The sequence below is a fragment of the Geotrypetes seraphini genome, chromosome 2, assembly GCF_902459505.1.
Source record: "Geotrypetes seraphini chromosome 2, aGeoSer1.1, whole genome shotgun sequence".
Taxonomy (NCBI): Eukaryota; Metazoa; Chordata; class Amphibia; order Gymnophiona; family Dermophiidae; genus Geotrypetes; species Geotrypetes seraphini.
In genome coordinates, this window is record NC_047085.1 from 312,604,444 (window position 1) to 312,631,003 (window position 26,560).

At 43.0% G+C, this 26,560-nt stretch overlaps 1 protein-coding gene across 6 annotated transcripts in view; it reads left to right on the forward strand.

Annotated features, from left to right (window-relative positions):
• The window catches only part of CPNE4 (copine 4), an 879,187-nt gene that overhangs the window by 581,429 nt on the left and 271,198 nt on the right, over window positions 1–26,560 (forward strand). For all 6 annotated transcript variants that reach the window (XM_033930001.1, XM_033929997.1, XM_033929998.1 and 3 more), the window contains 2 exons: window positions 5,709–5,792; window positions 8,969–9,058. In XM_033930001.1, coding sequence (XP_033785892.1) covers window positions 5,709–5,792; window positions 8,969–9,058 — 174 coding nt within the window. The remainder of the gene's footprint in view (window positions 1–5,708; window positions 5,793–8,968; window positions 9,059–26,560) is intronic.

Genomic DNA, 26,560 nt, shown 5'->3' on the forward strand with positions numbered 1-26,560 from the left:
GGGGGGCAGTAGCTTAAGGTAGCCCGGCGCAGGAAGCAGCTCCTAAGCAGCGCAAAGATAGCTGACGTCGCGATCCTGCTGCGGCTGCTTCATAGGTAGTGCGGGGAGGCCAGGGGGGCGAATGGTCCTTCGGGGTGGGTCGGGGCATCAGGCCTTCAGGGTGGGGCGGGCGGGCGGGCAGGCAGACTTTCAAGGGGGAGGGGGGTGACAGGCAGGCAGGCAGGCCTTCAAGGGGGGGTGCAGGTCTTCGGGGGGGGGGTGCAGACCTTCAAGGGGGTGCAGGCCTTCGAGGGGGGGACAGGCAGGCAGGCCTTCAAGGGGGGGACAGGCCTACAAGGGGGGGGGGACAGGCCTACAAGGGGGTGCAGGCCTACAAGGGGGGGGGACAGGCCTTCAAGGGGGGACAGGCCTTCAGGGGGGGTGCATGCCTTCAGGGGGGGTGCCGACCTTCAAGGGGGTGCAGGCCTTCAAGGGGGGGACAGGCAGGCAGGCCTTCAAGTGGGGGGACAGGCCTTCGGGGGGGTGCAGGCCTTCGGGGGGGGGGTGCAGACCTTCAAGGGGGTGCAGGCCTTCAAGGGGGGGACAGGCCTACAAGGGGGTGGGACAGGCCTTCAAGGGGGTGCAGGCCTTTGGGGGGGTGCCAACCTTCAAGGGGGGGTGCAGGCCTTCAAGGGGGGGACAGGCCTTCAAGGGGGGACAAGCAGGCAGGCCTTCAAGGGGGGGACAGGCCTACAAGGGGGTGGGACAGGCCTTCAAGGGGGTGCAGGCCTTTGGGGGGGTGCCAACCTTCAAGGGGGGGACAGGCCTTCAAGGGGGGACAAGCAGGCAGGCCTTCAAGGGGGGGTCAGGCCTTCAAGGGGGGGACAGGCCTACAAGGGGGTGGGACAGGCAGACCTTTAAGGGGGGACAGGCCTACAAGGGGGTGGGACAGGCAGACCTTTAAGGGGGGATAGGCCTTCAAGGGGGGACAAGCAGGCCTTCAGGGGTGGGGTTTAGGCGTTCAGAGGGGGACAGACCTTCGGGTGGGAGGTAAAGTCCTTCGGGGGGTGCAGGTCTTCAGGGGTGGGGTGTAGCCCTTCTGAGGGGGGACAGACCTTCGGGGGAGGGGGGTCCTGGTGTAAAAGTACACAGAGGGAGAGAGGGAAGGGGGGGTTCAAAGATACGTGCATATGCCAGACTTTGGGGGTTAGAAATAATGGGTCTAAAAACAGAGGAGTGGGAGAGAGATGGTGCATAATGGGATTTAGGGAGGGAAGGAACAGAAAGGGAGAGAACTTGGAAACAGGGGATGGTGTGGAGGGGGGATAGAGATACTGGATAGGAGGATAGTTGGGAACAGAAAGGGAGAGATGGTGGATCCTGGGGTGGTGGGGAGTTGAGAAAAGGTGAATCTGTGGATGGAGACAAAAAAAAGGAAAGATGCCAGATCTCCGGGAGAGGGAAGGGAAACGGAAGGGGAGAACAGAGATGGCAGACGGATGGTTAGCACGGAGAAAGGAGACCCTGGCAAGCAAGACAACAAGAGCCTGGGACCAACAAGATTTGAATATTGATCAGAGAACAAAAGGTAGAAAAAATAATTTTATTTTCTGTTTTGTGATTACAATATGTTAGATTTGAAAAGTGTACATGAGACAGCTTGAAATGGGAACTTTTCTATTTTTGTGAATGGCAAGGCTGAGTTCAGTTAAAATATATGCTTTATAAGAAAATATAATAATGTGTTTTATAAAGTTTATAAGCATTGCTGGCATACTCGGTGAGGTGTTCCTAGTGTTGGTGGTGGTGGTAGCATGTCAGTGTGTTGAGAGGAAGAGGTAGTCTGGGAAATTCTGCTGAGCAAACTCTGGGCCCATTTCCACCCCCAGTTAGTCCACTCCACTCAACTGGTTCACACACTGAGTGGGTCTTTGGGTGTTATTTCTGGGTAGTTGTTTTAGAATCTCTTCCAGTGGTTTGTCAGTATCTCCTTCTGGTCCAAGGAAGGAAACTTTGTCAACCTTAGCATTGACCTTCAGAATATGTTTGTAACAGCGCTGCTTGTGTGGCATTAGGCTATGTAGTGATCGAAAGAAAAAAACAGACCTTTGCACATTTTTGCACTATATGGTGGGTGTATGAGGAGATTCATTTCCTGCACAGTTAAGTCCATGTGAAGTTACCTTGTGCTGTATTTGACATCTAGCAAGGTCTCTGTTTGGAAGGAAAGATCTAAGCTTAAAAATGAAGTGGCCAGAAGTTATGTTAAAAGTAGATAGCGTAGCTGGTTTTAAGAAAGGTTTGGACAAATTCCTGGAGGAAAAGTCCATTGTCTGTTATTAAGACATGGGGGAAGCGTCTGCTTGCCCTGGATTGGTGCACTCAGCAGCAACAAATACTAGTTTTGGCTGGCTCTTTCCCCGCATTTCTCCTCTCTTCCCCACGATTTAATATCCAGTTCAGGCAGTAAGTAAATGCATCGGCAGGGGGGGTCTGGTAAGTCTTGTGGGCTGGGGATGGAAGGTGAGAATCAGTTCTGTAGGCTATCAGAAATTTGCTTAATTATCTACTCACACAGAAAAGCAGTAAAGTCAATAGGTTCTCTGAGTGGGAACAACCTGTTTGATCTTGCACTCTTGTGATTGACCAATTGTTTATCACTGTTTAATTTATCACATTGATTAATTTGAGCACACCTGAGGTGTCCTATGATGGTGTGCACTGCAGGCAGAGGAGCCTTATTGTGTAAAGCACTGGAGAATTCTCTCCTCTCGCTTACCTCTCACGCTGAGGACACCCTGCTTCAGTATAATCATTTATATGATTTATCTTATAAACATTATTACGTGGTCTTTTCCTCAAGTGCTGAGACATCAGGTTGTTCCCACTTGGAGAACCTATTGACTTTTACTGCTTTTCTGTGTGGCTTTAACATTTTTGCTATTCAGTATACCTAAACTATTATTCAGTAGAAAAAATATGGTTTGTTCAATCAAATCCTGTGTGGACATTGGACTTCTATGAGTGAATGTTCTGCTTGATTGAACAAACTAAATTTTTTCTACTGAATAATAGTCTAGGTACAATGAAAGTAAATAGCAAAAATGTTTGAGTAGATAATTAAGTAAATCTTTTTCATATTGCTTGCTTATGGACTGGGAAAAAAGACTGTTCAAGCAAATGTCTCCAGAACTGCTTTAATGGAAAAATGTGATTTTTTTTTTTAAGTACTTTGTGAAATTTATTGTTGTTGTGAAATTTATTGTTATACTTTGTTTAAACTTAAAAAGCGGTGTCATTAACAGTGAATCTAATCGAAAAATCGATTCAACAGGGTGAATCGAATCGAATGAAATATTTTTCTCTGAATCGGGCAGCACTATTGGCTACCATGAGAATGGGCTACTGGGCATGATGGACCATTGGTGTGACCCAGTTAGGCTATTCTTATGTTATGTTCTCATCTGTAGGGGCCTTTGTTTTCACTTCTTATTTTAATGTATTTTTTTCCTGGGAACTTATCAGTGTTTTTTTATAATGGGAACAAAAATGGAAGAGAATTAATGTGTGTGGAGTAACTAATTTCTTCAGCTAAATAATTCAATCCACTTCAAACAGACATAGGAGAACTCACGCACCATTCACACACCCTCCAACCAAAAACGTCAAAAGAAAAAAACTGTTCGACAACCTCCTAGCCATTCGAGCTGCAACACTTGACCCCCAACTCTACAACCTATTGACCTCGACCACAAACTACAAAACCTTAAAAAAAGAAATAAAAACCCTTCTATTCAAAAAACACATAAAACCAAACTAACATAATCAGAACTGTCCCAAGCATCACCTGCAACTACTCCATATGTACTTCTGATGTCATGACAATTCCGACATAATTTATGTTATGTTATGTTTGGAATAATGGTTACATAAATGAGGTTCAATAAAAGAAAATTTTCACTGCCTGTTTCTATTCTGACCATTTATTCCATTTCATGGTTATTGCAAAAAAAAAAAAAAAAAAAATTTTTCCATGAGGGGGGGGGGGGTGTCAAAAAATGATGGGCCCCGGGTGCCACATACCCTAGGTACGCCACTGCTCTTGAGCCTATCACCTCTTCATCCTATGCCCTCTCATTCCGGAGCTTCCTTTCAAAAGAAAGAGACTCTACTCAAGCGCATTTACGCCAAGTAGGTATTTAAACGGCTCTATCATATCTCCCCTCTCCCATCTTTCCTCTAAAGTATATATATTGAGATCTTTAAGACTGTCCCCCCATACACCTTATGACAAAGACCACGCACCATTTTAGTAGCCTTCCTCAGGACTGACTCCATTCTGTTTATATCTTTCTGAAAGTGCAGTCTCCAGAATTGTACACAATATTCTAAATGAGGTTTCACCAGAGTCTTATATAGGAGCATCAGTATTTTCTTTTTCCTACTGGCCATACCTCACTCCCTATGCACCATATCATCTTTCTAGCTTTTCCATTGCCTTTTCAACCTGTTTGGCCACCTTTAGATCATCACATATAATCACACCCAAGTCCCACTCCTCTTTCGTGCACAAAAGTTCTTCACCTCCTAAACTGTACCGCTCCCTTGGAGTTTTGCAGCCCAAATGCAAGATCTTGCATTTCTTAGCATTAAATATTTGCTGTCAAATTTCAGACCATTCTTTAAGCTTTGCTGAGTCCTTTATCATGTTATTCACACCATCAGTGTGTCTACTCTATTTCAGATTTTGGTATCATCTGCAAAGAGGCAAATCTTACCTGACAGCTCTTCAGCAATATCACTTATATAATTTGCTAAAAAGAATAGGCCCAACTCGATGAACCTTGAAGCACATTACTGGTAACATCCCTTTCCTCAGCGAGATCTCCATTGACCACTACCCTCTGTCATCTTCCACTAAACCAGTTCCTGACCCAGTCTGTCACTTTGTGGCCCATCCTGAGGGCACTCAATTTATTATATGTTAGATGCCTGTGTGGAACACCGTCAAAGGCTTTGCTAAAATCTAAATACACCACATCTAGCGCACTCCCTTGATCCAATTCTCTGGTCATCAAGTCAAAGAAATTGATAGATTTGTTTGACAAGACCTGCCTCTAGTAAATCTATGTTGCCTTGGGTCTTGTAAGACACTGGATTCCAGAAACATCACTATTCTCTGTTTTAAAAGTGTTTCCATTAATTTACTTTCCACAGAAGTCTGACTTACCGGCCCTTGGTTCCCTACTTCTTCTGGAGAAAGGACCACATTCACCCTTCTGTAGTCCATAAGCATCTTTACCACTGTTTATTATTGTGGTGCTTAATTAATCACAGGCTTTTCTCTTTAATTCTTTCTACTGGGGAGATTTCAAAGAACTGAGAGAATTCTGTCATATAGTACTGTAAACCTGTTTCAAAGTCTAAGGGACCTCTTAACAGTTATCAAGCTTTGCTTCAAGTGAAGTAACCCATCAATGAAACTAACACATCACTGGTGTTTTTGTTCCTACGGTTTAAAAGAAAAATGCTTTATTAAAAAAAAAAAAAAAAAAATATATATATATATATATATATATATATATATTTACCCTGGTATCTAGAGATAGCCATCTGCTACCATAACCTTGTGCAATTCATGTTATCTTTAACTAGGACAAGAACAGGGGGATACTCTTGTAAATTAAGACCAACTACTGGAGTGAATCATTTGTTACATTTTGTTGCAGGATTTTTTCAGCAAATCTGATCCATTTCTGGAAACTTTTCGAATGAATGATGATGGTACCCAGCAGCTTGTGCACAGAACAGAGGTATAAAAATCTCTTCAATAAAAGTCTGTTCACTGGTTTCTTTCAGAGGCATACTGTAATATATCACTTTCTGGTACAGTACTTGGTATTTTGGAGCATTAGGGAAACGAGACCCTACCAATGCCGTGTGATTCTAGGGCAGGCTTATCCAAGTTAAGTCCTCAAGGGCTGCAAGCAGACTACATTTTCAGGAGATATCTAATGAATATGCATGAGACACACACAATGGATGTAGTGAGCATGCAAATCTTTCTCATGCATATTCATTAGAGATCTCCTGAAAACCTGGCTTATTTGCAGCCCTCGAGATCTGAAGTTGGATTGTCATGTTAGATGATTGAATGAAAGACATGTAACTAAAGATGTGTACATAGTATTGTGCTAATTACTCTTTAAAAGTAATTATTTACAGTTATTAGTTTTTTCTCAGCTTATAGTAATTAGTTACAATTAAATTATTTATGAAAGTAATCGATTTACTATTGCAGTTACATTCTTAGAGTAACTAATTGCTTTTCCTTTACTAAGTTTACCAAGTTTTATTAAAATTTGATTAAACGCCTATCAGGAATTTTAGGCGTTTTACAATAATAAGAGGGAACACAATTCAAAGGACTAATATAAACAGGACATAATATTGACGTACAATTGAATGAGAGGTAAGTGGGGAGAACTACAATATGTTAAGTAAAGTAGACAATGAAGGAAAAAAACAAAAGGAGGGAGGAATAGGAGGGAAAGGAGGAAAAAACAAAAGTTGAGATGAAATGGTCAATATTCAAAAGCTGATGAGAACAAAAACACAGTGGAGAAGATGATGTTCAGGATGCAGGCTTTATTGAAAATACAGTCCAATGGTCCACATGAAGAGATACCTAGGTCCCAAGTGATTGGGAACTATGGACCCAACACGGTCTGTGTTTTGACAAAAATGTCTTCCTCAGAGGCCCCTGAAGGTCCTATTGCAAAAACACGTGGATCAAAGGCAGAGTTTTCGCCCAGGATTGTTTTTAGCCTTTGATCCATGGGTTTTAGCCTTTGATCCACTTGGGTCCTAGGTATCTCTTCATGTGGACCATCGGACTGTATTTTCAATAAAACCTGCATCCTGCACATCATCTTCTCCACAGTGTTTTTGTTCTCGTCAGACTTCTGGTTCTGTGGAGTACCAAGGGTCAACCTTTTGTTTGTGCTTCTGCAATATTCAAAGGCGTCTTTAAAAAGGAATCATTTTAATCCTCCTTTGAATTTGTCCAGATTATACTCTGCCCTAATATTAGTTGGTAGTGAGTTCCACCAGAACATGGTGGCAGTTACTGAGAAAGTAGTAGCCCAACGAGTGCTAATAATCTTTAATGAGGGCACGTGGAATAGATGTTGGGTGGTAGATCTTAAGTTATTCTGTGTGGTATCGGTAGCCAATGAGTTTTCTTTAAAAGGAGAGTGACATGATCATATTTCTTAGTGTTAGTGATGATTTTAATGGCTGTGTTTTGAATTAACTGGAGGCGATACCACATACAAGAATACTTATGGTAAAAGCCTTATGGTATGTGAAGAGGTACAATATCCATCTTATATACAGTATAACTAGGGTTGCCAGATTTCCTCTTTGAAAAAAAGAGGACGCCTTGCCCTGCCCTCACACGAACCTCCCCAAGCTTTGGAAGCCTTCACACATTTGCAGACCTTGACACAATAATGTCACACACGTGTGCGGGCATATGACATCACGATGACATCCACACATGCGTAAAGGCTTCCAGACGCAGCCTCTGAGCTCAGGAGTTCCAAAATCCGGATAAAGTGCCAAATTTTGGAAATCCCTCTGGGTTCCCGGATAGTCCTCTAAAAAGAGAACATGTCCAAGTTTTCCCGGACATCTGGTAACCCTAAGTACAACTCCAATGTAAATACTGCATAACTTCATCTCTTGAGGCTTATTTCAAGAAGGTTTTACCAACTCATGCCAACCACATCCTCTGCTATGTCATGTGCTAGTTTCTCTTCAAAAGTAGTTAGCTACATTTACTAGGATAGTGAATAAGTAGCTAATTACTTTGTTGATTACTGCAAGAAAGCAATTAACGACAGTAACTGTGGGGCTGATTTCATAAATGACACCTAAATCAGCTGGTGCCTAAAAATAGATGCTGGTTGCGTGTCAATCACATGTAGGCGCCGTTTATAGAATCATGGCTAGTGGCACCTATGCAAAACTTAGGCGCCTGAAATGTAGGCCAAAGTTTTAAAGGCCTACCTTTCAGGCACTTAAGTTTTTGGAGAATCGCGCTTAGTGGATCCTAAGTCACATTCCACCCATAAAAATGCCTACTTAGGCGTTAGGCACCGCTAAGCGCCATGTGATAGGCACCTTTTTATAAACACAGAGCACAGATACACCCTCACCAAGTATGGAATAAGTAATCACAAATTAAAAATAGAAATATGTAGACAAAAGTTAAACTGAACCACCAAGAAGCCAGACTTTGTATACAATGCAACTCCATAGAAACAATGACACAATGTCCCCTAATACTGTGCAAAATATAAAGAAAGCAGATGTAAATTTGAAAAAAATGACAAATAACAATCCCCACTTTACAAATTAACAAATTTTTTTTTAAAAATGGAAAATACCATTTTATTGGATTAATCCATTTTTCAATTAGCTTTCAGAGGTCAAAACCTCTTTGCTCAGGTCACGGTATCCTGTTCTGACCTGAGGAAGGGGGTTTTGGTATTTGAAAGTTAGCAAAAAATGTATTAAAATTAGTCCAACAAAAAGATTATCTTATTTCTATTTTCTGTTTATAAACGCTTTTCAATACTACTTTATTCTAAAGCAACAAAAAACAATATTTTTTCTGCTTTCCTCATCTTCTCTTTACTCTCTTCTTTCCATCCAGCACTCTGTCCTCTCTCTTCCATGCAGTACCTGACCTTTTTCTCTGCCCCTTCCATCCACTGTCTGCCCTCTCTATCCCTTCCATCTGATGTCTACCCTCTCCCCCTTCCATATGGCATCTTCCCTCTTTTTATGCCTCTTCCATAAACTGTCTGTCCTGTGCCCCTTCCTCACTTTTCTGTGAATCCAGTCAGTACTGCAATAAATAACAGAATTTGTGTTAAGGCATAACAAAATTAATTATTCTCTACCTTTCTCTCTCTCTTAGGTTGTAATGAATAACTTAAATCCTTTGTGGAAATCATTCAAAGTATCTTTAAATTCTCTGTGCAGTGGGGATCAGGACCGCAGACTAAAGGTAAGACAGCTTGCTTAAAATAAAGCCTGCCTCAGTACCCAGAGATCCATCCGGTATGTCTGAAAAAGACATTCATGCAAAGAAATATTTTATCTAATCATTTTTTTTCACATGAGGAAGTGTGGTACAATTTTTTTTTCTAACTTCTTGCTTCCAATCATCAGCTTTGTTTCTCTGCAAACTATTGACTGCTTGGTTCTACTAAATTTGATGATGGTAGCTATTTGGCCTTTTTATCACAGTGGGAAACAGGGATATTATGCATGTTACTAAAACCAATTAAAGCAAGGCATGGTATAAATATTTATGGAACTACTATAATTTTAAATTTTATCTAAGCAAATTATTTGCATTATATACTTTCCAACACAGAAGCCTTTTAAAACCGGTTTTCCACTTGTGATGCATTTTATACAAATTTTGGAGTTGAATATGGTTATGGATGCCTATTGTAACAAGTTCAGATCCCATCCTATCACAAAGGGATCATGGAGGGGAGCTGCAGAACCCTAGGTGTTTGATTTTAGAGGAAATGTTATTTCCCTTTAAGGAAAAAGGGGGAGAAAACTACAACTCCCAGGAAGCCTAGGCTGGAGCAGAGAATTTCCAGAGCCAGAAGGGGAAGGGCAAGCTAGGAAAGTTTCAGCCTAAGCTGAGAGGAGCGCACTAGAAGGGGCAGGGAGGAATTGTATTATCTGTGAAGACTTTTATTGAATTACATTGTTTTTATTGTGAAGACCTTATTAAAAATTTTGACCTCAAGAGCATCGGTTCCACGGCTTTGCTTTTTGTTTGGTTTCTCCATTTTCCTGTGGAACATCTTGGTGACTTTTTTTTTTTGTTTTGCCTTTCTATTTGTGTTTATTTTATGTAGAGAACTTCAGCTCAGTTAAAAATGTATAAGAGGCTTTTTCCAAATTACAGTAAAACCTTGGTTTACGAGCATAATTTGTTCCGAAAACATGCTTGTAATCCAAAGCACTCGTATATCAAAGCAAATTTCCCCATAAGAAATAATGGAAACCCAAACACAACCCCAAAACTTTAATACAAAATACCGTGTTTCCCCGAAAATAAGGCAGTGTCTTATATTCATTTGGGGCCCAAAAAACACACTAGGTCTTATTTTTGGGTAGGGCTAATTTTTTTTTCATGTACATGATCATCTCTCCCTTCCTCTCCGTCACCCCAATTATTCCTCTTTCCTTTCTCTCCCCCACATGTGCAACATCTTTCCTCCCCTCTCACCCATCCCCTTATGCCTTCCCTCTGCAGCATCTTTCTATCCCTCCATCCCTCCCATCCCCCTGTGCAGCAGAACTCTTGGCCAGCTTCCATCCTTCCTTCCCTCCCTCTCATCCCTTGTGCAGCAAAACCCTTGAGCACCCACTGCTGCCCCCACCACACAGCCGAACCGCTGAATCTCCACTGACCCTCCATCCTTCCCTCCCATCCAAACCTCGCTGACCGCAAGCCATAAATACCTTCCTCCAGAGCAGCATCAGGCCAGCAGCACTCTAAACAGGCTGCTTCATGGCCTCTCGCTGGTGAATTCCCTCTGACGCATCACTGATGCACACAGAAGGCCCCAGCGAGAAGGCAGAGAAGGAGCCTGTTTAGAGTTCTGCTGGCCCAATGCTGCTCTGGAGGATGGTATTTATGGCTCATGGTCGGCAGGGTTTGGATGGGAGGGAAGGATGGAGAATCAGCGGGGGTTCAGCTGTGCGGCGGTGGGCAGCAACTAGGGCTTATTTTCAGGGATAGGGCTTATATTAAGACCTACCCCAAAAATTATGCTAGGTCTTATTTTCGGGGTAGGTCTTATTTTCAGGGAAACATGGTACAATATGTACTTGTAAGACCTCACTCATTTAGAACAGTCCCTATACTCCCGTAATGTCAGAGAGAGAAGAACCATTGGCTCAGTTGTGTGTATACTGTATGTACTTGTATTGCAAGACTTTGCTTGTCTATCAAGTTAAAATTTAATCAAATGTTTTACTTGTCTTGCAAAACACTTGCATACCAAGTTGCTTGCAATCCAAGTTTTACTGTTCTTTTGGCAGCTGCTCGAGTGGTGGCGGCGCAATTTTGGCATTCACAAATCTTGTGACATGCTGGTTCATAAATTGAGAGACTGGCATTTGTTATATAAATTGATTGCACTGAAACATCATAAATGGGGAAGGTCTGAGAGACAATGGCGCTCGTTTGAGCTTTGGCGTATTGCTAGATGTTGATGCCTTTTGAGCTCCTTACTTATGTCAGAGTGGGTAGTGGGGGTGGGGTGGGGGGAGTGGGCTTGATTACTCTGCTTGTTTGTGCATGGGGAGTTGGAATATGGGGGTGTTTATGGGATATATTGAGTGCATCTCTTGGTTGTTTTGTACTATTGCGTGTTTAGTATTGTGTACATGCTTGATTTGCTGTATTTCAACTTTTGGTTTCAATAAAATGTTAATTACAAATATGTATAAGAGGGCCACATCTAATGGCATTTCACCCAGCTGGAGTACTAGAGTGGCTCTTTAACAGAGCAGCAAAGTCTACATTCTCTTTTCCTCTTCTTTATTATGTGGTGGATTATGTCACGATAAGCACAAGACAGAGGATGTGGCCATCTTTTTTATTTTAGCTCGCATCTTTCTAGTGATAGTTCAAGGCAAGTTACATTCAGATACAGTAAGTATTTCCGTGTCCCCAGAAAGCTTACAATCTTATGGGGTCCTATTATTAGGCTGTGGTATAAAGTGGCCTAAGCATGCCCTTATACAGGTTTTTCACGCACATTCTATTGCTTCAACGGTTCTCTCTCTGCATCTATTCTTATCTCCCCTCTTTTTAACCTTTCAAATTCCTTTAGATCATTGTAATCTTATTAGTATGTTTATTTTCTTATTTTTCTCCTCTATCTCTATTTTCTTTCTTTATTACTCTTCTAATTGTCATTTTTCAAGGTACTTTAGTTAGATTGTGAGCCTTCGGGACAGTAAGGGAATTTCTAAGTACCTATTTTACTTATAATTTTAATGCACCCTATTGTCTATTTTTCTGTAAACCGCTTAGAATCCTAACGGAGTTTAGCGGTATATAAGAAATAAATTACATTACATTACATTACATTAAGGCCACTTTTCCTGCAGCAGTAAAATGCCAATTTTATCTTTGTTGTGTTAATGGCTATGCGCTAATGCCAGGCATTGAACAAATGTGATATTTGGCACTTTACTGCACTACTTGCACCAAATGCTTTTTGCACAAATTGCACATCTTTGCACTAGATTTTATTTTCCGCTGGACTCTTATAGCGATATTTCCCTGCCATTTTTTGGACTGTGGCAGGGGTATTGGGACGATACGGCTAATAACATATTCTAGCCCTAAGAGTGTTTCCAGCGCGTTACGAACACTGAATCAGAATATGCAAGGATAATTTTGTTTTTAATGCAATGTTTTGTAAATTGTGAAATGAGAGCTGTGATATAATAAAGTATTTATAGTAATTCATCACAGAATATTACTCATTATCTCCCTAGTAGTGTATGCGCTAATGCCACCATTAGTGCATGTTCTTCCTAAGATGGTCAATTTTATATAATTATTTATACTCGTAAGCTATAACGCAATCAATCAGCTCATATGAATTTATGTTCCGAGTCAGTTTCTAATTCATATAGCTTAATGTACATGACCATTAAAATTTTTTCCCCAAGGTTAGCACTTACAGATACCTATTTTGTAGGTGGTAAGAGCTCACGTGGTAATCCATTGCTAATCAGTTAGCACACGGTAATGTAGCTACACCAATTGATTAGAACAGAAATGTCTATCTACTCCATAGGTGTCGGAACGGGGGGGAGGATACAGGGGACATGGCCTCCCCCAAAATCGGCGGTTGCCGGTTGGTTTTGCCTCTACGCCCTCACCCACCTTCTACCAGGGCTGTATTTTTAATCTTTGGGCAGCTGATGCACAGCGACAATGAGCAGGCCTGTCCCGGAACCCTTCATTCTACTTCCGGGGGTAGGCGTGCTCTTTGACGCTGCGCACCAGCTACCTAAAGATTTAAAAGTACAACACCAGGAGGAGGTGGATGGGGAAGTCAGGAGCTGGTGAGAGGTTGTGTTGCAGGATCCTGCTGGGGTTAGGGCAGAACTTACGGGCCTCCCCCAAACAAGACAACATTCTGCTGCCTATGTCAGCCCCCACTCCCACCCCAACACATTCCCTCCATACAGATTTTTAAAAACCCAATTTTTAATGCATGCTTTTGCGCATGTCAATTTCACAGTTGCCGTAGGTTGCCTAAGGGCATCCTGTGGTAAGCCATTTTAAGCTGCCATATAAAGACCCCTAAGTTTGTTATCAAAGCAGTGGAGGGTAAAGTGACTTAACCAAGACCACAAGGAGTATCAGTGGGATTCACACCCTGGTTTCTCTGCTCTAACCACTGCTATCCTCCACTCTGTCTTTGGATTATGAGAACTGGAGAAGTTAAGAGACATTTCTTTGCCGCCTTTGAGATCTAACTAGGAGCTTCTATTTGCTCTGTTTACTTTATAATATTAATTCAATTGACATTTCTTATATTAACAGTTTAGCGCTTGATTGATGTATAGCATTTTAACTCATGCCCCAGTGAAATACTATTTTTAAACATGCCCTCTTGTATCTGTGTTTGGAAATGTTGAGCTCGCTGATATTTCGCTAGGAAAAACTTTGGTTTATAATTTAATTAGGTAACAGTGCACCTGTGCATGTCTTGTAAATTTTTACGTGGTTAGTCATGATTTATGCTAAAAAATGCCTTGAAAATCCTGTCAGAAAAGTGCTTTGTTTCAGAAAAATCTCTTCTGGTAATTTATCACTTAGGAGCTGTGATAGAGATTTGGCACATTTCAGACTATATTTAGGGACTAACTTGAATTGGTTTATGGTAGTGTTCACTTTTTGTAGAAATCAGAAATCTCTTTTATACTGTAGGAGGGAAACATGAAGTAAATTGTGGTTGTTGTCTGTTGGAAAGTAACTCTGCTAGCTCTTACCCAGTAGCTTAGCGAGGGCGAGAGGCGCCTGGGATAGTGGCATCCCTCCCCCGCCCTCTTCTCTACCCCATCCCCACTTCCACATGCTCCTTCCCCACCCCCTTCTGCCATGTGCTCACTGCTTCCCTTCCCTGTACCTATGTGACGTTCCTGGCACAAGCAGCAATCCCCAACCTGCTGTCATGCCAGCATCATCTTTCTCTGACATCACTTCCTAGGCACAGGTCCAGGAAGTGACATCAGAGGAAGAACTCACACTGGCACAATAGCAGGTTGGGGGTTGCTGCTTGCGCCAGGAACATTAGAGATACGGGGAAGGGAAACGGCACACACGTATGGTAGTGGGGGAGAAGGGAAGGAGAAGGGGGGCAGAGAGGAGGACGGGTGCCTGCGTCCCCACCAAGACAGCACTTAATTATTGCAATATAAGTCTTTATTTCATTGTTGTAATTCCCGGACAAGTTGGTTCAGTTCTTTATTATTGTTATCTGTCCATGAACTAATTAGGTAAAGGTGGAATGGAAAAATCTATATAATGTAACTTAATCTAGGGAAACTCAAGAGCAAATTCTGTAAGACGCGCCCAAAAGTTAGGCGCTGATTTAGGCACTGTTCAGTGCGATTCAAGTAAAATTGGGTGCTGTTTAGTGAATCACGCTGAGTGGCACCTATTTTGGAGGCGCCCATTAAATAGGCCAGCTCTAGGCACGACTAAAAGTTAGCCGCCCATGCGAGCGCTTACGTACGCTTAAGAGCAGTGATTCTGTAAGAAGGCGCCTAACACGTAGCCACTCCCATACCTAACATGCAGAGCGCCTATTTTTTTGAAGGTCACCTAAATTTTTAGAGGCGCCTTGTTACAGAATCGCACTTTCAATCAGTGCTGATTAAAAAGCTTAATCGAGCTTGTTATTCAATTTAGAGAGGCGCTGGTTACAGAATTTGGGCCTCAATGTTACCTGCCACCAAATCTAGGAGTTCTTGCACAAATGTGGTGTTGTGGAGTGCTCGGTTAAAACAGAAGCAGCCACATTGGCCCCTTATTTCCTAGCTTCATTAAGAGGTATTCTGATTTAGGCAGGTGTGTTTGGTAACTCTTTACACTTTGATTGCATATTCCAGGGCTCTAATTCATGCAAGTACTCTGTATCCTGTGAATATTCATTGTGGCAATCATAAAAAACACAATTGGAGAGGATCGTGAAATCCTGCTGAAGAGCATATGTAATATCTTGTACTGATCTTTCTGCCACATGCAGAGTTTGATTTCTTTGGGAAGGCAAAAAAAGAACGCACGCGTTCTATACAGTGCACTACAAAGGAATTGAAATGTCATACCTCAATGTTTCTTCTTTTCACTGCAGCCTGCTGGCTCTGTATACAGTGGTATCGCTTTTAAAACCATTTTGAAACTCGGTTTTTTAAGCCCCAGCTATATACTATATTTCTGACTGTATGCCGAGTCTTATTCTGTTGTTAAAACCTTGACACAGGTCTCTTCCAGGCAAGCCAGAGTAATGCATTGGGTCCCCACGTGTTTAAACTCCAACAAATAGGAAGTCCTAGTCAGGGCTGGATTAAAGGGTAGGCCCAGTATGCACATGCTTTTGGCCCGAGAAGGTCAAGGGGATCCAATGCACTGCTCCAATGATATCACGTCATCTACTGCAATGCGAGCAGTTCTTCTTCCTTCTCCCCCTAACCTGAGCCAGCACTATCTCTCTCATCCCCCGCTCCCCACCCCCACCCCCCACCGGGACTAGCAGCCACCCTCTCTTATCCAGTAGCATCTATCCCTCTTCTAGCTCCAGGACCAGCTCTCCCAACCAACCCTCCTTTCTTCTGTCCCTTAGTTGACACTACCGCTTCCATTCAGTTTTCTCACCGTCCTAGATCGCTGCAGATAGTAGAAGCTCAGCTATTCCTACACGCAGACTCACGACCTTTGGCTAGGCTGCACCCCTACCTTCGAGGAAATAGGAAGCTGCAAAGAGGAGGTGGGGCACGTCCTAGACAAAACTCTAGTCCCGGTGATGGTGCGGGATAAGACAGAAGGGTGATTCTGAATTGGGAGAGATGCTGTGCTGCCGACCCTGGGGACAGGAGAGAGAGGGGTATTGCTGAATCTGTAAGAAGGATGAGAGGGAGAGGTGCTGCAGGAACTGGGAAAGGAGGTGAGAGGGAAAGGTACTGTTGGCCCTGGGGACAGAAGAGGGAAGGATGCTGCTGGCCCTGGAGAAGGAGTGGGAGGCAAGAGGGAGGAAGTGCTGCTAGAAATGGAGAGAAGAGTGAAGGGTGCTTCTGGACCTGGGAGGGAAGGTGAGTAGGAGGGGTGCTTCTGGATGTGAGAGAGGGAGTGCTGCTGGATCTGGGGAGCAGAATGAGAGGTGTTGCTGAAATGGGAGAGGGAAAGATATGTTACCCTATTTTATTATGTACAAACCGCTTAGAAGACTGATAGGTAGTAAACAAATTTTTATTAAACTTGAAATTTGAAAGATGTTGCTGGATCTGGGTTGGGGGAGCTGAGAAGGAGAGGTGCTGCTGAGCTGAGGGAGGAAGAGGGAGATGTGCTGCTGGATATAGGGGGAGAGGAGAGAGAGACTGAATTGAGAGGCAATGAAGAAGGAAAGAAAGACTGTGTCAGGTTAAGAGAATGAGAGAGACACTGGATTGTAGAGGAGAGCAAGGAATAGAGAGGGAAAGATATTAGCCCTTATTTTTGTTTGGTTTTTTTTTTGGGGGGGGGCAGAAGGGGAAGAGAGAGGGAAGAAGGTGTACGAAGAGGATTCTGGGCATGGAGGGAGCATAAAGACAATATTTACTGATCACAGAGGGAGAGATAGAGACTCAGGGCAGATTCTGAATATGGGGAGAAAAGGAACAAGGACACAGAGAGGATATGCTGGATAGGACAGATAAAAAAAACAGATGGAGAGTGGGCATGAAGAAAGAATGCTTCAAAAAGAACCAAAAAAACTCAATAATAAAGATAACTAAACAAAAACAATTGGCAATAACTTTTAGTTCCCAATGAGAACAGACACCGGCATCCAAATGTCAAGTAAATATTAATAAGCCATCAGTACGGGCACAACCAACCCTTCGATCAACATTTGGCCCTAAGCAAGAACTCATAGGTGACTGGCACCAGCCTAAAAAGTCTAAATAAGCCCTGCCCCGTACATCATTGTGTCCTGAAATCTCCAAATATCAATGGAAAAATAGTAACTAAAAAAACGCTTGGTGTAAATTCAAAGCGGGAGGAAAAAGAATTTTGGCTGCTCTAAAACCCCCAAATTATCTCAAAAATCAATTCAATAAAGATTAGTTTAGTGACACAGAAAATCATTGAAAAGCTATGACCGTTAATACGGTTCTATTTGGTTGAATCCCAATCGAATTTCTTTCGCCACTTGACAGAGCCCCGTTTTGGAATCTTCGTCAGGAGCGGAGACAAGTAAGTGCTGATAAGACAAGGAAGCAGCCCGCCCATTCAGTGAAGACAAGGAACAATAAATCCTGTAAAAACCAACCTGCCACAGCTTAGCGTAATCAAACTAATGCAGGAGGAAGTGAAAACAATGGCGTCTGAGGCATTTAAAACACCCTGGAGCTCCGCGAAAGCAACACACTCCTTTGCAGCTGAACTGAGCATTTTAGTTGATGCCAATTTGCAAAGAATACGTCCTATCCTCCTACCCCCCTGACACAGCCAATAACGAAACACTGGTTACCACCATCAGAGGAGGAAGGCACTCGGGACGCTTCACACAGTTCTTGTAAAGCTGTTTGATTTGGAAACTCCTGGGTTCACCATGCAAAGATAAGTAGCTGTAGCCTAAAGTTGTTTATTATGGCTGAATTTCTCAACATAGAACTGTGTTTGATTTAAAGCCTGTGTCTAACCACCATAATACAAGAGATTCAAAGTGCGTAAACCAACATAGCACAATGAGGTTTTTTATAAGCCAGTGAGGTATTTACCCTTTCTAGTGTTTCAGCAAGATTTATTCTGACTGAAGACAGGGATCTGAGGCTTTTTCCTCCTTGTTTAAAGTATAAAAGTCAAGGTACTGCAATTGAAATTGGAATAATTTAGAGTTAAAAGAAAAGAGTAGGCATATATATTTTTGCTCTAACAAAGATCTCCTGCTTGGGACAATGGGGCATCCTGGAAGTCTGTTCATAGACTTATGAATCTTGGGGCTGAAGTAAATGCTGGGAAACTGTTGAAACAGATATTTATATTCCCTATGAGTTGTAATGTCAGCATAATTTGCTCAGTTCAAGAAAGCCTGGGACAGGCAGTGGGATCTCTTAGAGAGAGGAAGAGATAATAGTTACTGTGGATGGGCAGACTGGATGGGCCATTTGGCCTTTATCTGCCATCATGTTTCTATGTTTCTAAAATAACAAATCATCCACCTCTTGCTGTAGACTGAGTTGGAACCTGATAAATTTGCCTATAAAACTCTAAATTAAAGACCACTATGCCCCCTTCCGTTGTCCGCACGCCTGATGACTATGCTCGTGTCGTTTTTCAAAGACTGAAGAATCTTTCTTTGAATAGTCAAATTTGGATAATTTTTAAAACTTTGCTTTTTCAGTGATGCTACTTTATCCAAAACAGCCCTTCATTTCCCGTTGTTTTAGCTCCCACACATCCAGGGAGAGGGGAGGGAGTATATCTTTTGTTTGGTATTATTCTCTGATGGAAAATATTGAATGGGAGAGGGAGTTTTATTTTTGTATTGATACTGATTGATTATAAGTGCTTATCTGATTATTATTAATTGTATGTATATTGTATTGCACTTTTTGTTGGCTATGAAAACTAAATAAAGATTTTTTTAAAAATAAAACAGCCCTTTCAAAGGCCAACACTGATGAATCCGGGGATCCTGGCGGCACCCATGTCGATTTGTACTTATCATAAACAAGTACATTCGCATCACTAGACAAATTGTGTTGAAAATATGTTTTTAACTGAAGTGACCTGAAAAAGTGTCATAGCTATCATACTATGTAGATGGAACAAAGGACATACCTAATTGCAACGCGCTCTTCCTCCAGAGACAAGTATAGGGAAGACAGGTTGAATATCCCAGTCATTTGCATACATTCTTGGTTTGCGTGGGTCTGGTTTCCTGTAGTGGTGGATCCATTGTCGGTGCTTGTTGTTGAGGCAAACATAAAAAAGAATCCAACAGTGTAGAATTGGAACAGTCTCCCTTAGTAGGTCTTTCCATAGGTTTTTCTGGACCTTCATCCATTGACGATTCACTGGAGAACAAATGAAAAGCCACCTTTTTGCCAACCACTCTATTTCGTCATTGTCTATGATTTTTGTCCATTCAAGGGTATATGTATCCACGGGTATAATCAAATTCATCCCCTTTATACTTTCTAATTTTTAAAGCATGTTGAACACACACATTTGCTCAGAAGCCCCACACTTACTTGCTGTGCTGTTGCATTTTTTTCCATGTCTCAGCACTGGATTTGCTATGGCTTCTCCTTCTGCATTCTGCTTCCTCAAGCTGGCACTTAGGAGCCATAGCCCCAGTAGTGTAGCGAGGGTGGGAGGTTCCCAGGGTGATGGTGCCCTCCTGCTCCCTCCACTACGCTCCTCCTCCTTCTGTGCCCCCTGCACCTTCCTCTCTGCCCCCTGCTCCTTCCATGCCCTCATTCCACACTCGCACCATCCCTTCCCACCCACGTACCTCTAAATCTTCGCCAGCGTGAGCAGTTTCTCCACCTGCTGCTCACGCTGGCTTTCCCTCTGACTTCATTTCCTGGCCCTGCAACCCGGAAGTGATTTCAGAGGGAGCCAGGCCAGAGTAGTTGCTCACGCTGGCAAAGATTTTAAAGAGGTACAGGGGTTGGGGAAGGGAGGACATGAGCGTGGCATGGGGGGGATGGAGAGGTGCCAGTGCCCCCACTGAGACAGTGCCCAGGGTGGTCTGCTCCCCCCCCCTTACTATACCACTGTGTGGCCCACCTCCTGTCTTTCTTCAAAATGCCACTGGAAGTGAAAAGAACCCCTCAAAATGACAATGACAGATGATGATAACTGTTGCTTCTTGTATCATGACTATATTCTGCACATTAGAAAACAGACCTGGTTACAATATCTGTAGCCTTTTAGTTTATGATTGCAAAGACAATTGACTTGGAATGATAGCACAGTTCACAGGACATACGCCGCTGATATTCAGAGCTATTTAGCCAGCCAGGAACAGCTTCTGGCTGGCTAAACAGCACATACAAAACAAAAAACGGCACTGAATACTATACTGTCAATACAATGATATGCTCCACTAGTCACAATATCGAGTCACATACTTTCCTCAGATTGCCACACCGATGTATGGTATGGTAACATATCCTCATAAGAAACTTCTCTTTATGTGATGTTTAGACTAAGTTTAAAATATTTAACTCGCTATAATATATTATTCATAATTTATAAAGTGATTAAGTGCTATAAAGGTGACTTATCTTTTACACCGGGTCTGCTTCATTCCCCACCAACGCATTTCAGAATTTTCTTCAGGGTCGGGGACATGAACAACTGTGAATTAATGGATAAATCATTAAGTCAGCAAACCGGAGTAAGAAAGCACCTAAACATGACTATATCAAATTATATTTACCAGACGTATCCGGGAAACAGTATAACGCTAATCCAGCATATAATATCCGGGGCTACAAAATGGCCACGGTGTTCAAGGTGGAGCTAATGAACAAAGCTCCCCCTACCATGTGACCCACGATGTCCAATGAAATACAAACTATGGACCAGCTGATTAAACTAATCGGAGATACAAAGTGAAGGACAAGCTAATATTACAAAAGAATGACAAAATGTCAGAAAAAATGCCGATGTATCAAAAAACAGTGTGTTTAAATGGCCGATGTCAGCCAATCACTCGTAAGATTGAGGCCGTGTGGACTCATTGTATTCAATATAAACATCCACCGTAATTCCTTGATGGTAAGTATGTGTTCTATGTTACCTCCCTCCCACCCGACATGAACTTGATCTATGATACGCCACCTTAAATCAGTGATGTTATGTTTGAATAATGTCCAGTGGCGGACCAGAGGAGCAGTTTCGGCATCTGTGTTGACCCTAGACTTATGTTCATTTAAACGTATTTTCATAGCTCTAGTGGTGCGGCCGATGTAAATCTTTGGGCAAGGACATGTAATCCTATAGATTACATGTGTCGAATTGCAATCAGTTTGATGTTTAGCATGATAAATCTGCCCTGTTTGGGGGTGTTCCCAACTCTCTCCAGTCAGGGCAAATTTGCACCACTGGGAATGTCCACAGGTCGAGTGTCCTCTTAAGGTATAATCAGGATGTTCAATGTAAGGAGTAATTAATTGTCCTAAATTTTTTGATCTTTTATATGCAAATGTAGGAGAGTCAGACTCTAAAATTAATTTGACTATATGCCAGTGACGAAGAATGCTATGTTTTATGCTGAGCGCTAAGGGAGAGAATAGCTGAACACATACTATGTTGTTATCTTCGGTGGTTTTTGGTTATATTGAATCAAAAGCCTCCTATGGGCATATCTGGCTCGAGTGTAAGCTTGGTGTATGACGTCATGTCCCCGACCCTGAAGAAAATTCTGAAACGCGTCGGTGGGGAATGAAGCAGACCCGGTGTAAAAGATAAGTCACCTTTATAGCACTTAATCACTTTATAAATTATGAATAATATATTATAGCGAGTTAAATATTTTAAACTTAGTCTAAACGTCACATAAAGAGAAGTTTCCTATGAGGATATGTTACCATACCATACATCGGTGTGGCAATCTGAGGAAAGTATGTGACTCGATATTGTGACTAGTGGAGCATATCATTGTATAAACAGCACATAGTCACCTAAGCAATATTCAATGTGAGATGACCGCTGAATGTTAGCAGGATATCTATGAAATTTAGACCACTGACCAGCAAAGTTGAGTGGCCAAATCGAGCCACTTAAATAGCTGGTGTATCTTCTGCTGCTATTAACCTAGCCAGCCAACTCTGAATATCAACATGGCCCTCTAGGGTTTTAGTGGCCCAAAATAGACCGGATATTGAATGCCGGTCATTTGAATATTTGGGATCAGCGCCAACTGCGGGATTCAGCACTGCTGGCTTCTGCAGTCTGAATATCAGGCCCACTATCTTTTATAAAGGAATGAAGGCTACTGTGTCTAAATCACCTGAACTAAGCATTGATCTTATCTAAAATCATCCTTAGGATGATATCTCCTTTAGGGTATTAGCAGTACACATTTTTATATTGGTTTTGTATTCTTGCTTCTTGTTCTTTTGTAGAGGGTGAGGCAAAGAGACCTTATATTAGGTTTTCAGATGAATATTGCTCATTGATCTTTAAAGTAGAAAGCCAAGTTCTTTAATATCATCAAAGCAATAGACCTAACACGAAAACCAGCAATATCACAGGCAGTCACACCTCTGGCAAAACAAAAAAAAGCAATTAAAAGTATGAAAAATCCATTTTATTTTTAATTCAGTTTTGGCTTGTTTCTCACTAGATTTGATTAGGAAAGGTGCTCTGGCTGTACATCATTTCTCTTGCTGGATTTCGACAGGTAAATTGGAGAACTTTCTGTTTTAAGAAGTGAGTGATACCCACGATATAACATCAAAGAACATAATTGAATCAAAGAGCATTTTTTGTGTTGTCTTTACTTTCTGCTAGGAAGCTGAGTGAGGTTCTTTCCCAGTGCCATCTTCTGAGTGTAATATTTACAGGTGTTTAGATAGATTGAGATACTGGATATATAAAGGCACTTATGGGTAAACGCATCCATTGTAAATTTGTCTGTCCTATATTGGCTTTACATGTACATTTATTTCATGATTTACTCCATTTAGATATCTAAAAATATGCAAGTCTGAATAAAAAAACAAAGTAAGTTTAATTCAGGTAAAATAGGTTTCCCCCTGTCCCCAGAACACTGGCTGATATTCAAAACTATTTAATCAGTCAGGAACAACTCCTGGCCAGTTAAATGTTGTTTGGTATGTTATTACTAGGCCCTTGAAGATACAACATTTGGTAATTGGTAGCCAATGGGCTGTTGATAGTGCTTCTGAGATGGAGTTGTGGGCGTGGAGGTTTTCTGGAGTCTAATTGCCACATGTTGTACACATTATAGGCACTAGAGATTTTTTTTTTCTGTCAATCCATTGAATAGTGCGTTATAGTAGTCCAAGCGGGACAGGACGAAAGCACAGGAGAAGTTAGGTGAAGCCAGTTTCGGAGAAGTCGCTTCTTATTTTCCTGAGCTGTCGGCGACAGTAGAATGAGGAGGAGGCTACCTGAGAGATGTGACAAGAGACTGAAAGGTTTGTGTCAAGAAGTATTACCAGGCTGCGTACTTGGTCTTTTGAAGTTAGGGTAGTGGTTTCCCAGATAAGAGAGGGACGGGTATAGGTGCACTGCTCTTTATGGATCCAAAGGAGTTCTGTTTTGAGGCATTTAGTTATTTATAGACATCCAGGTTTTGATTTCCGTTAGACAGTTGAGGAGTTATGCAATCTGGGAGTCATGCCTCTTCCCTAAAGGCAGTGGCGTACCAAGGGGGGGGCGGGAGGGGCGATCCGCCCCGGGTGCCAGCCCTGAAGGGGTGCTCCCAGCCTTGCCGTTCAGTCCCCCCACACCCCCGAAGGACCGCTCGCCCCACTGACCTTCCTGCACCACCTGTGAAGCAGCAAGCAGCAGGATCGCGAGGTCAGCTATCCCTGAGCTGCTTGGGCGCTGCTTCCTGCGCCGCGGTCCCGCCCCTCCTCTGACGTCAGAGGAGGGGTGGGAATGCGGCGCAGGAAGCAGCGCCTAAGCAGCGCAGGGATAGCTGACGTCGCGATCCTGCTGCGGCTGCTTCATAGGTGTGCAGGAAGGTCAGTGGGGCGAGCGGTCCTTCGGGGGTGGTGGGGACTGAACGGCAAGGCCGGGAGCATAGGTAGTGCTGCTTCATAGGTGCTGCGGGGGGGCGGGCGGTCCTTCAGGGTGGGGCGGGTGGGCAGGCAGGCGGGCATTCAAGGGGGAGGGGGGTGACAGGCAGGCAGGCCTTCAAGGGGGTGGGACAGGCCTTCAGGGGGGGTGCAGGTCTTCAGGGGGGGTGCAGGACTTCAGGGGGGGTGCAGGCCTTCAAGGGGGGACAGGCCTTCAAGGCAGGGACAGGCAGGCAGGCCTTCAAGGGGGGGACAGGCCTACAAGGGGGGGGGACAGGCCTACAAGGGGGTGGGACAGGCCTTCAGGGGGGTGCAGGCCTTTGGGGGGGTGTGCAGACCTTCAAGGGGGGGACAGGCCTTCAAGGGGGGGACAGGCAGGCAGGTCTTCAAGGTGGGGGGACAGGCCTACAAGGGGGGGGACAGGCCTACAAGGGGGTGGGACAGGCCTTCAAGGGGGGTGCAGGCCTTCAAGGGGGGACAGGCAGACCTTTAAGGGGGGACAGGCCTTTGGGGGGACCCTGGTTTAGAAGTACACGGAGGGAAAGGGGTGTTCAAAGAGACGTGCATATGCCAAACTTTGGGGGGGGGGGATGAAGAAATAATGGGTCTGAAAATAGAGGAGAGGGAGAGAAATGATGGACCATGGGATTTAGGGAGGGAAGGAACTGAAAGGGAGAGAAATTGGACACAAGGGATGGTGTGGAGGAGGGATAGAGATACTGGATAGGAGGATAATTGGGAAAAAAAAGGGAGAGACGGTGGACTCTGGGTGGTGGGGAAGGAGGGAGAGATGCTGGATGAAAGGGTAGTTAAGAAAAGGTGGATCTGTGGAGGGAGATGAAAAAAAGGAAAGATACCAGACTTCCTGGGGAGGGAAGGGAAATGGAAAGGGAGGACAGAGTTGGCAGATGGATGGTTAGCAGAAAGAAGAATGGCAAAATGGCAGTAAGAAGAAAGAAGGAGACCCTGGCAAGCAAGTTATCAGAAGAAAACCAGAGCCTTGGACCAACAAGATTTGAAATATAACCAGACAACAAAAGGTAGAAAAATTAATTTTATTTTCTGTTTTGTGATTATAATATGTCAGATTTGAAATGTGTATCCTGACAGAGCTGGTGTTGGACTGCAAACGTGAGCTAGGATTTAACAGAGAGAGGAAAAGTCCTTTTTGTTTCTTTATTTTATTTACACCACAGCGCCAGTGTGGTTAGGAGAAGCCAAAGGGGGTGAAAAAGCTATAAAACCCACCCGGAGTTTTGAAAAAAATCACCCAACTGGGCAGGAAAATCGAATTGAAAAACCAATTCAATAGGCTGAATCGAATCGAAATTTTTTTTCCTGAATCTGGCAGCATTAGTTTGCGCTACTGTCTTAGACTTTAGGACCTGGGATTGGGGAGAGATGGCATCCTCAGTACTTTATAATGCAAGTGAAACGAGGATTTGGTCAGACTTTTGAAGGGTCTGCAGAAAAAAAATATTGTATAGGCCGGGGACATGAAACAGCAGGAAATGTGAACTTTTCTTCCTTCTATTTTTGTGAATGGAAAGGCTGAGGATGTCAGAGAGTTCAATTAAAATATGTGCTTTATAAGAAAATATAATAATGTGTTTTATAAAGTTTATAGCATAGCTGGCCTACCCAATGAGGTGTTTCTAGTGGTGGTGGTGGCAGCGTGTCAATGTGTTGAGAGGAAGAGATGGTCTGGGAAATTCTGCTGAGCAAACTCCGGGCCCATTTCCACCCCCCAGTTAGTCCACTCCACTCAATTGGTTCACACACTGAGTGGGTCTTTGGGTGTTATGTTGGGATCTCTTCCAGTGGTTTATCAGTATCTCCTTCTGGTCCAAGGAAGGAAACTTTGTTATCCTTAGCATTGACCTACAGAATATGTTTGTAACAGCGCTGCTTGTGTGGCATTAGGCTATGTAGTGATCGAAAGAAAAAAACAGACCTTTGCACATTTTTGCACTATATGGTGGGTGTATGAGGAGATTCACATTTCCTGCACAGCTAAGTCCATGTGAAGGTACCTTGTGCTGTATTTGACATCTAGCAAGGTCTCTGTTTGAAAGGAAAGATCTAAACTTAAAAATGAAGTGGCCAGAAGTTATGGTAAAAGCAGATAGTGTAGCTGGTTTTAAGAAAGATTTGGACAAATTCCTGGAGGAAAAGTCCATAATCTGTTATTAAGACATGGGGGAAGTGTCTGCTTGCCCTGGATCGGTAGCATGGAATGTTGCTACTCTTTGGGTTTTGACCAGGTATTAGTGTCCTGGATTGGCTACCATGAGAATGGGCTACTGGGCATGATGGACCATTGGTCTGACCCAGTTAGGCTATTCTTATGTTATGTTCTCATCTGTAGGGGCCTTTGTTTTCACTTCTTATTTTAATGTATTTTTTTTCTGGGAACTTATCAGTGTTTTTATAATGGGAACAAAAATGGAAAAGAATTAATGTG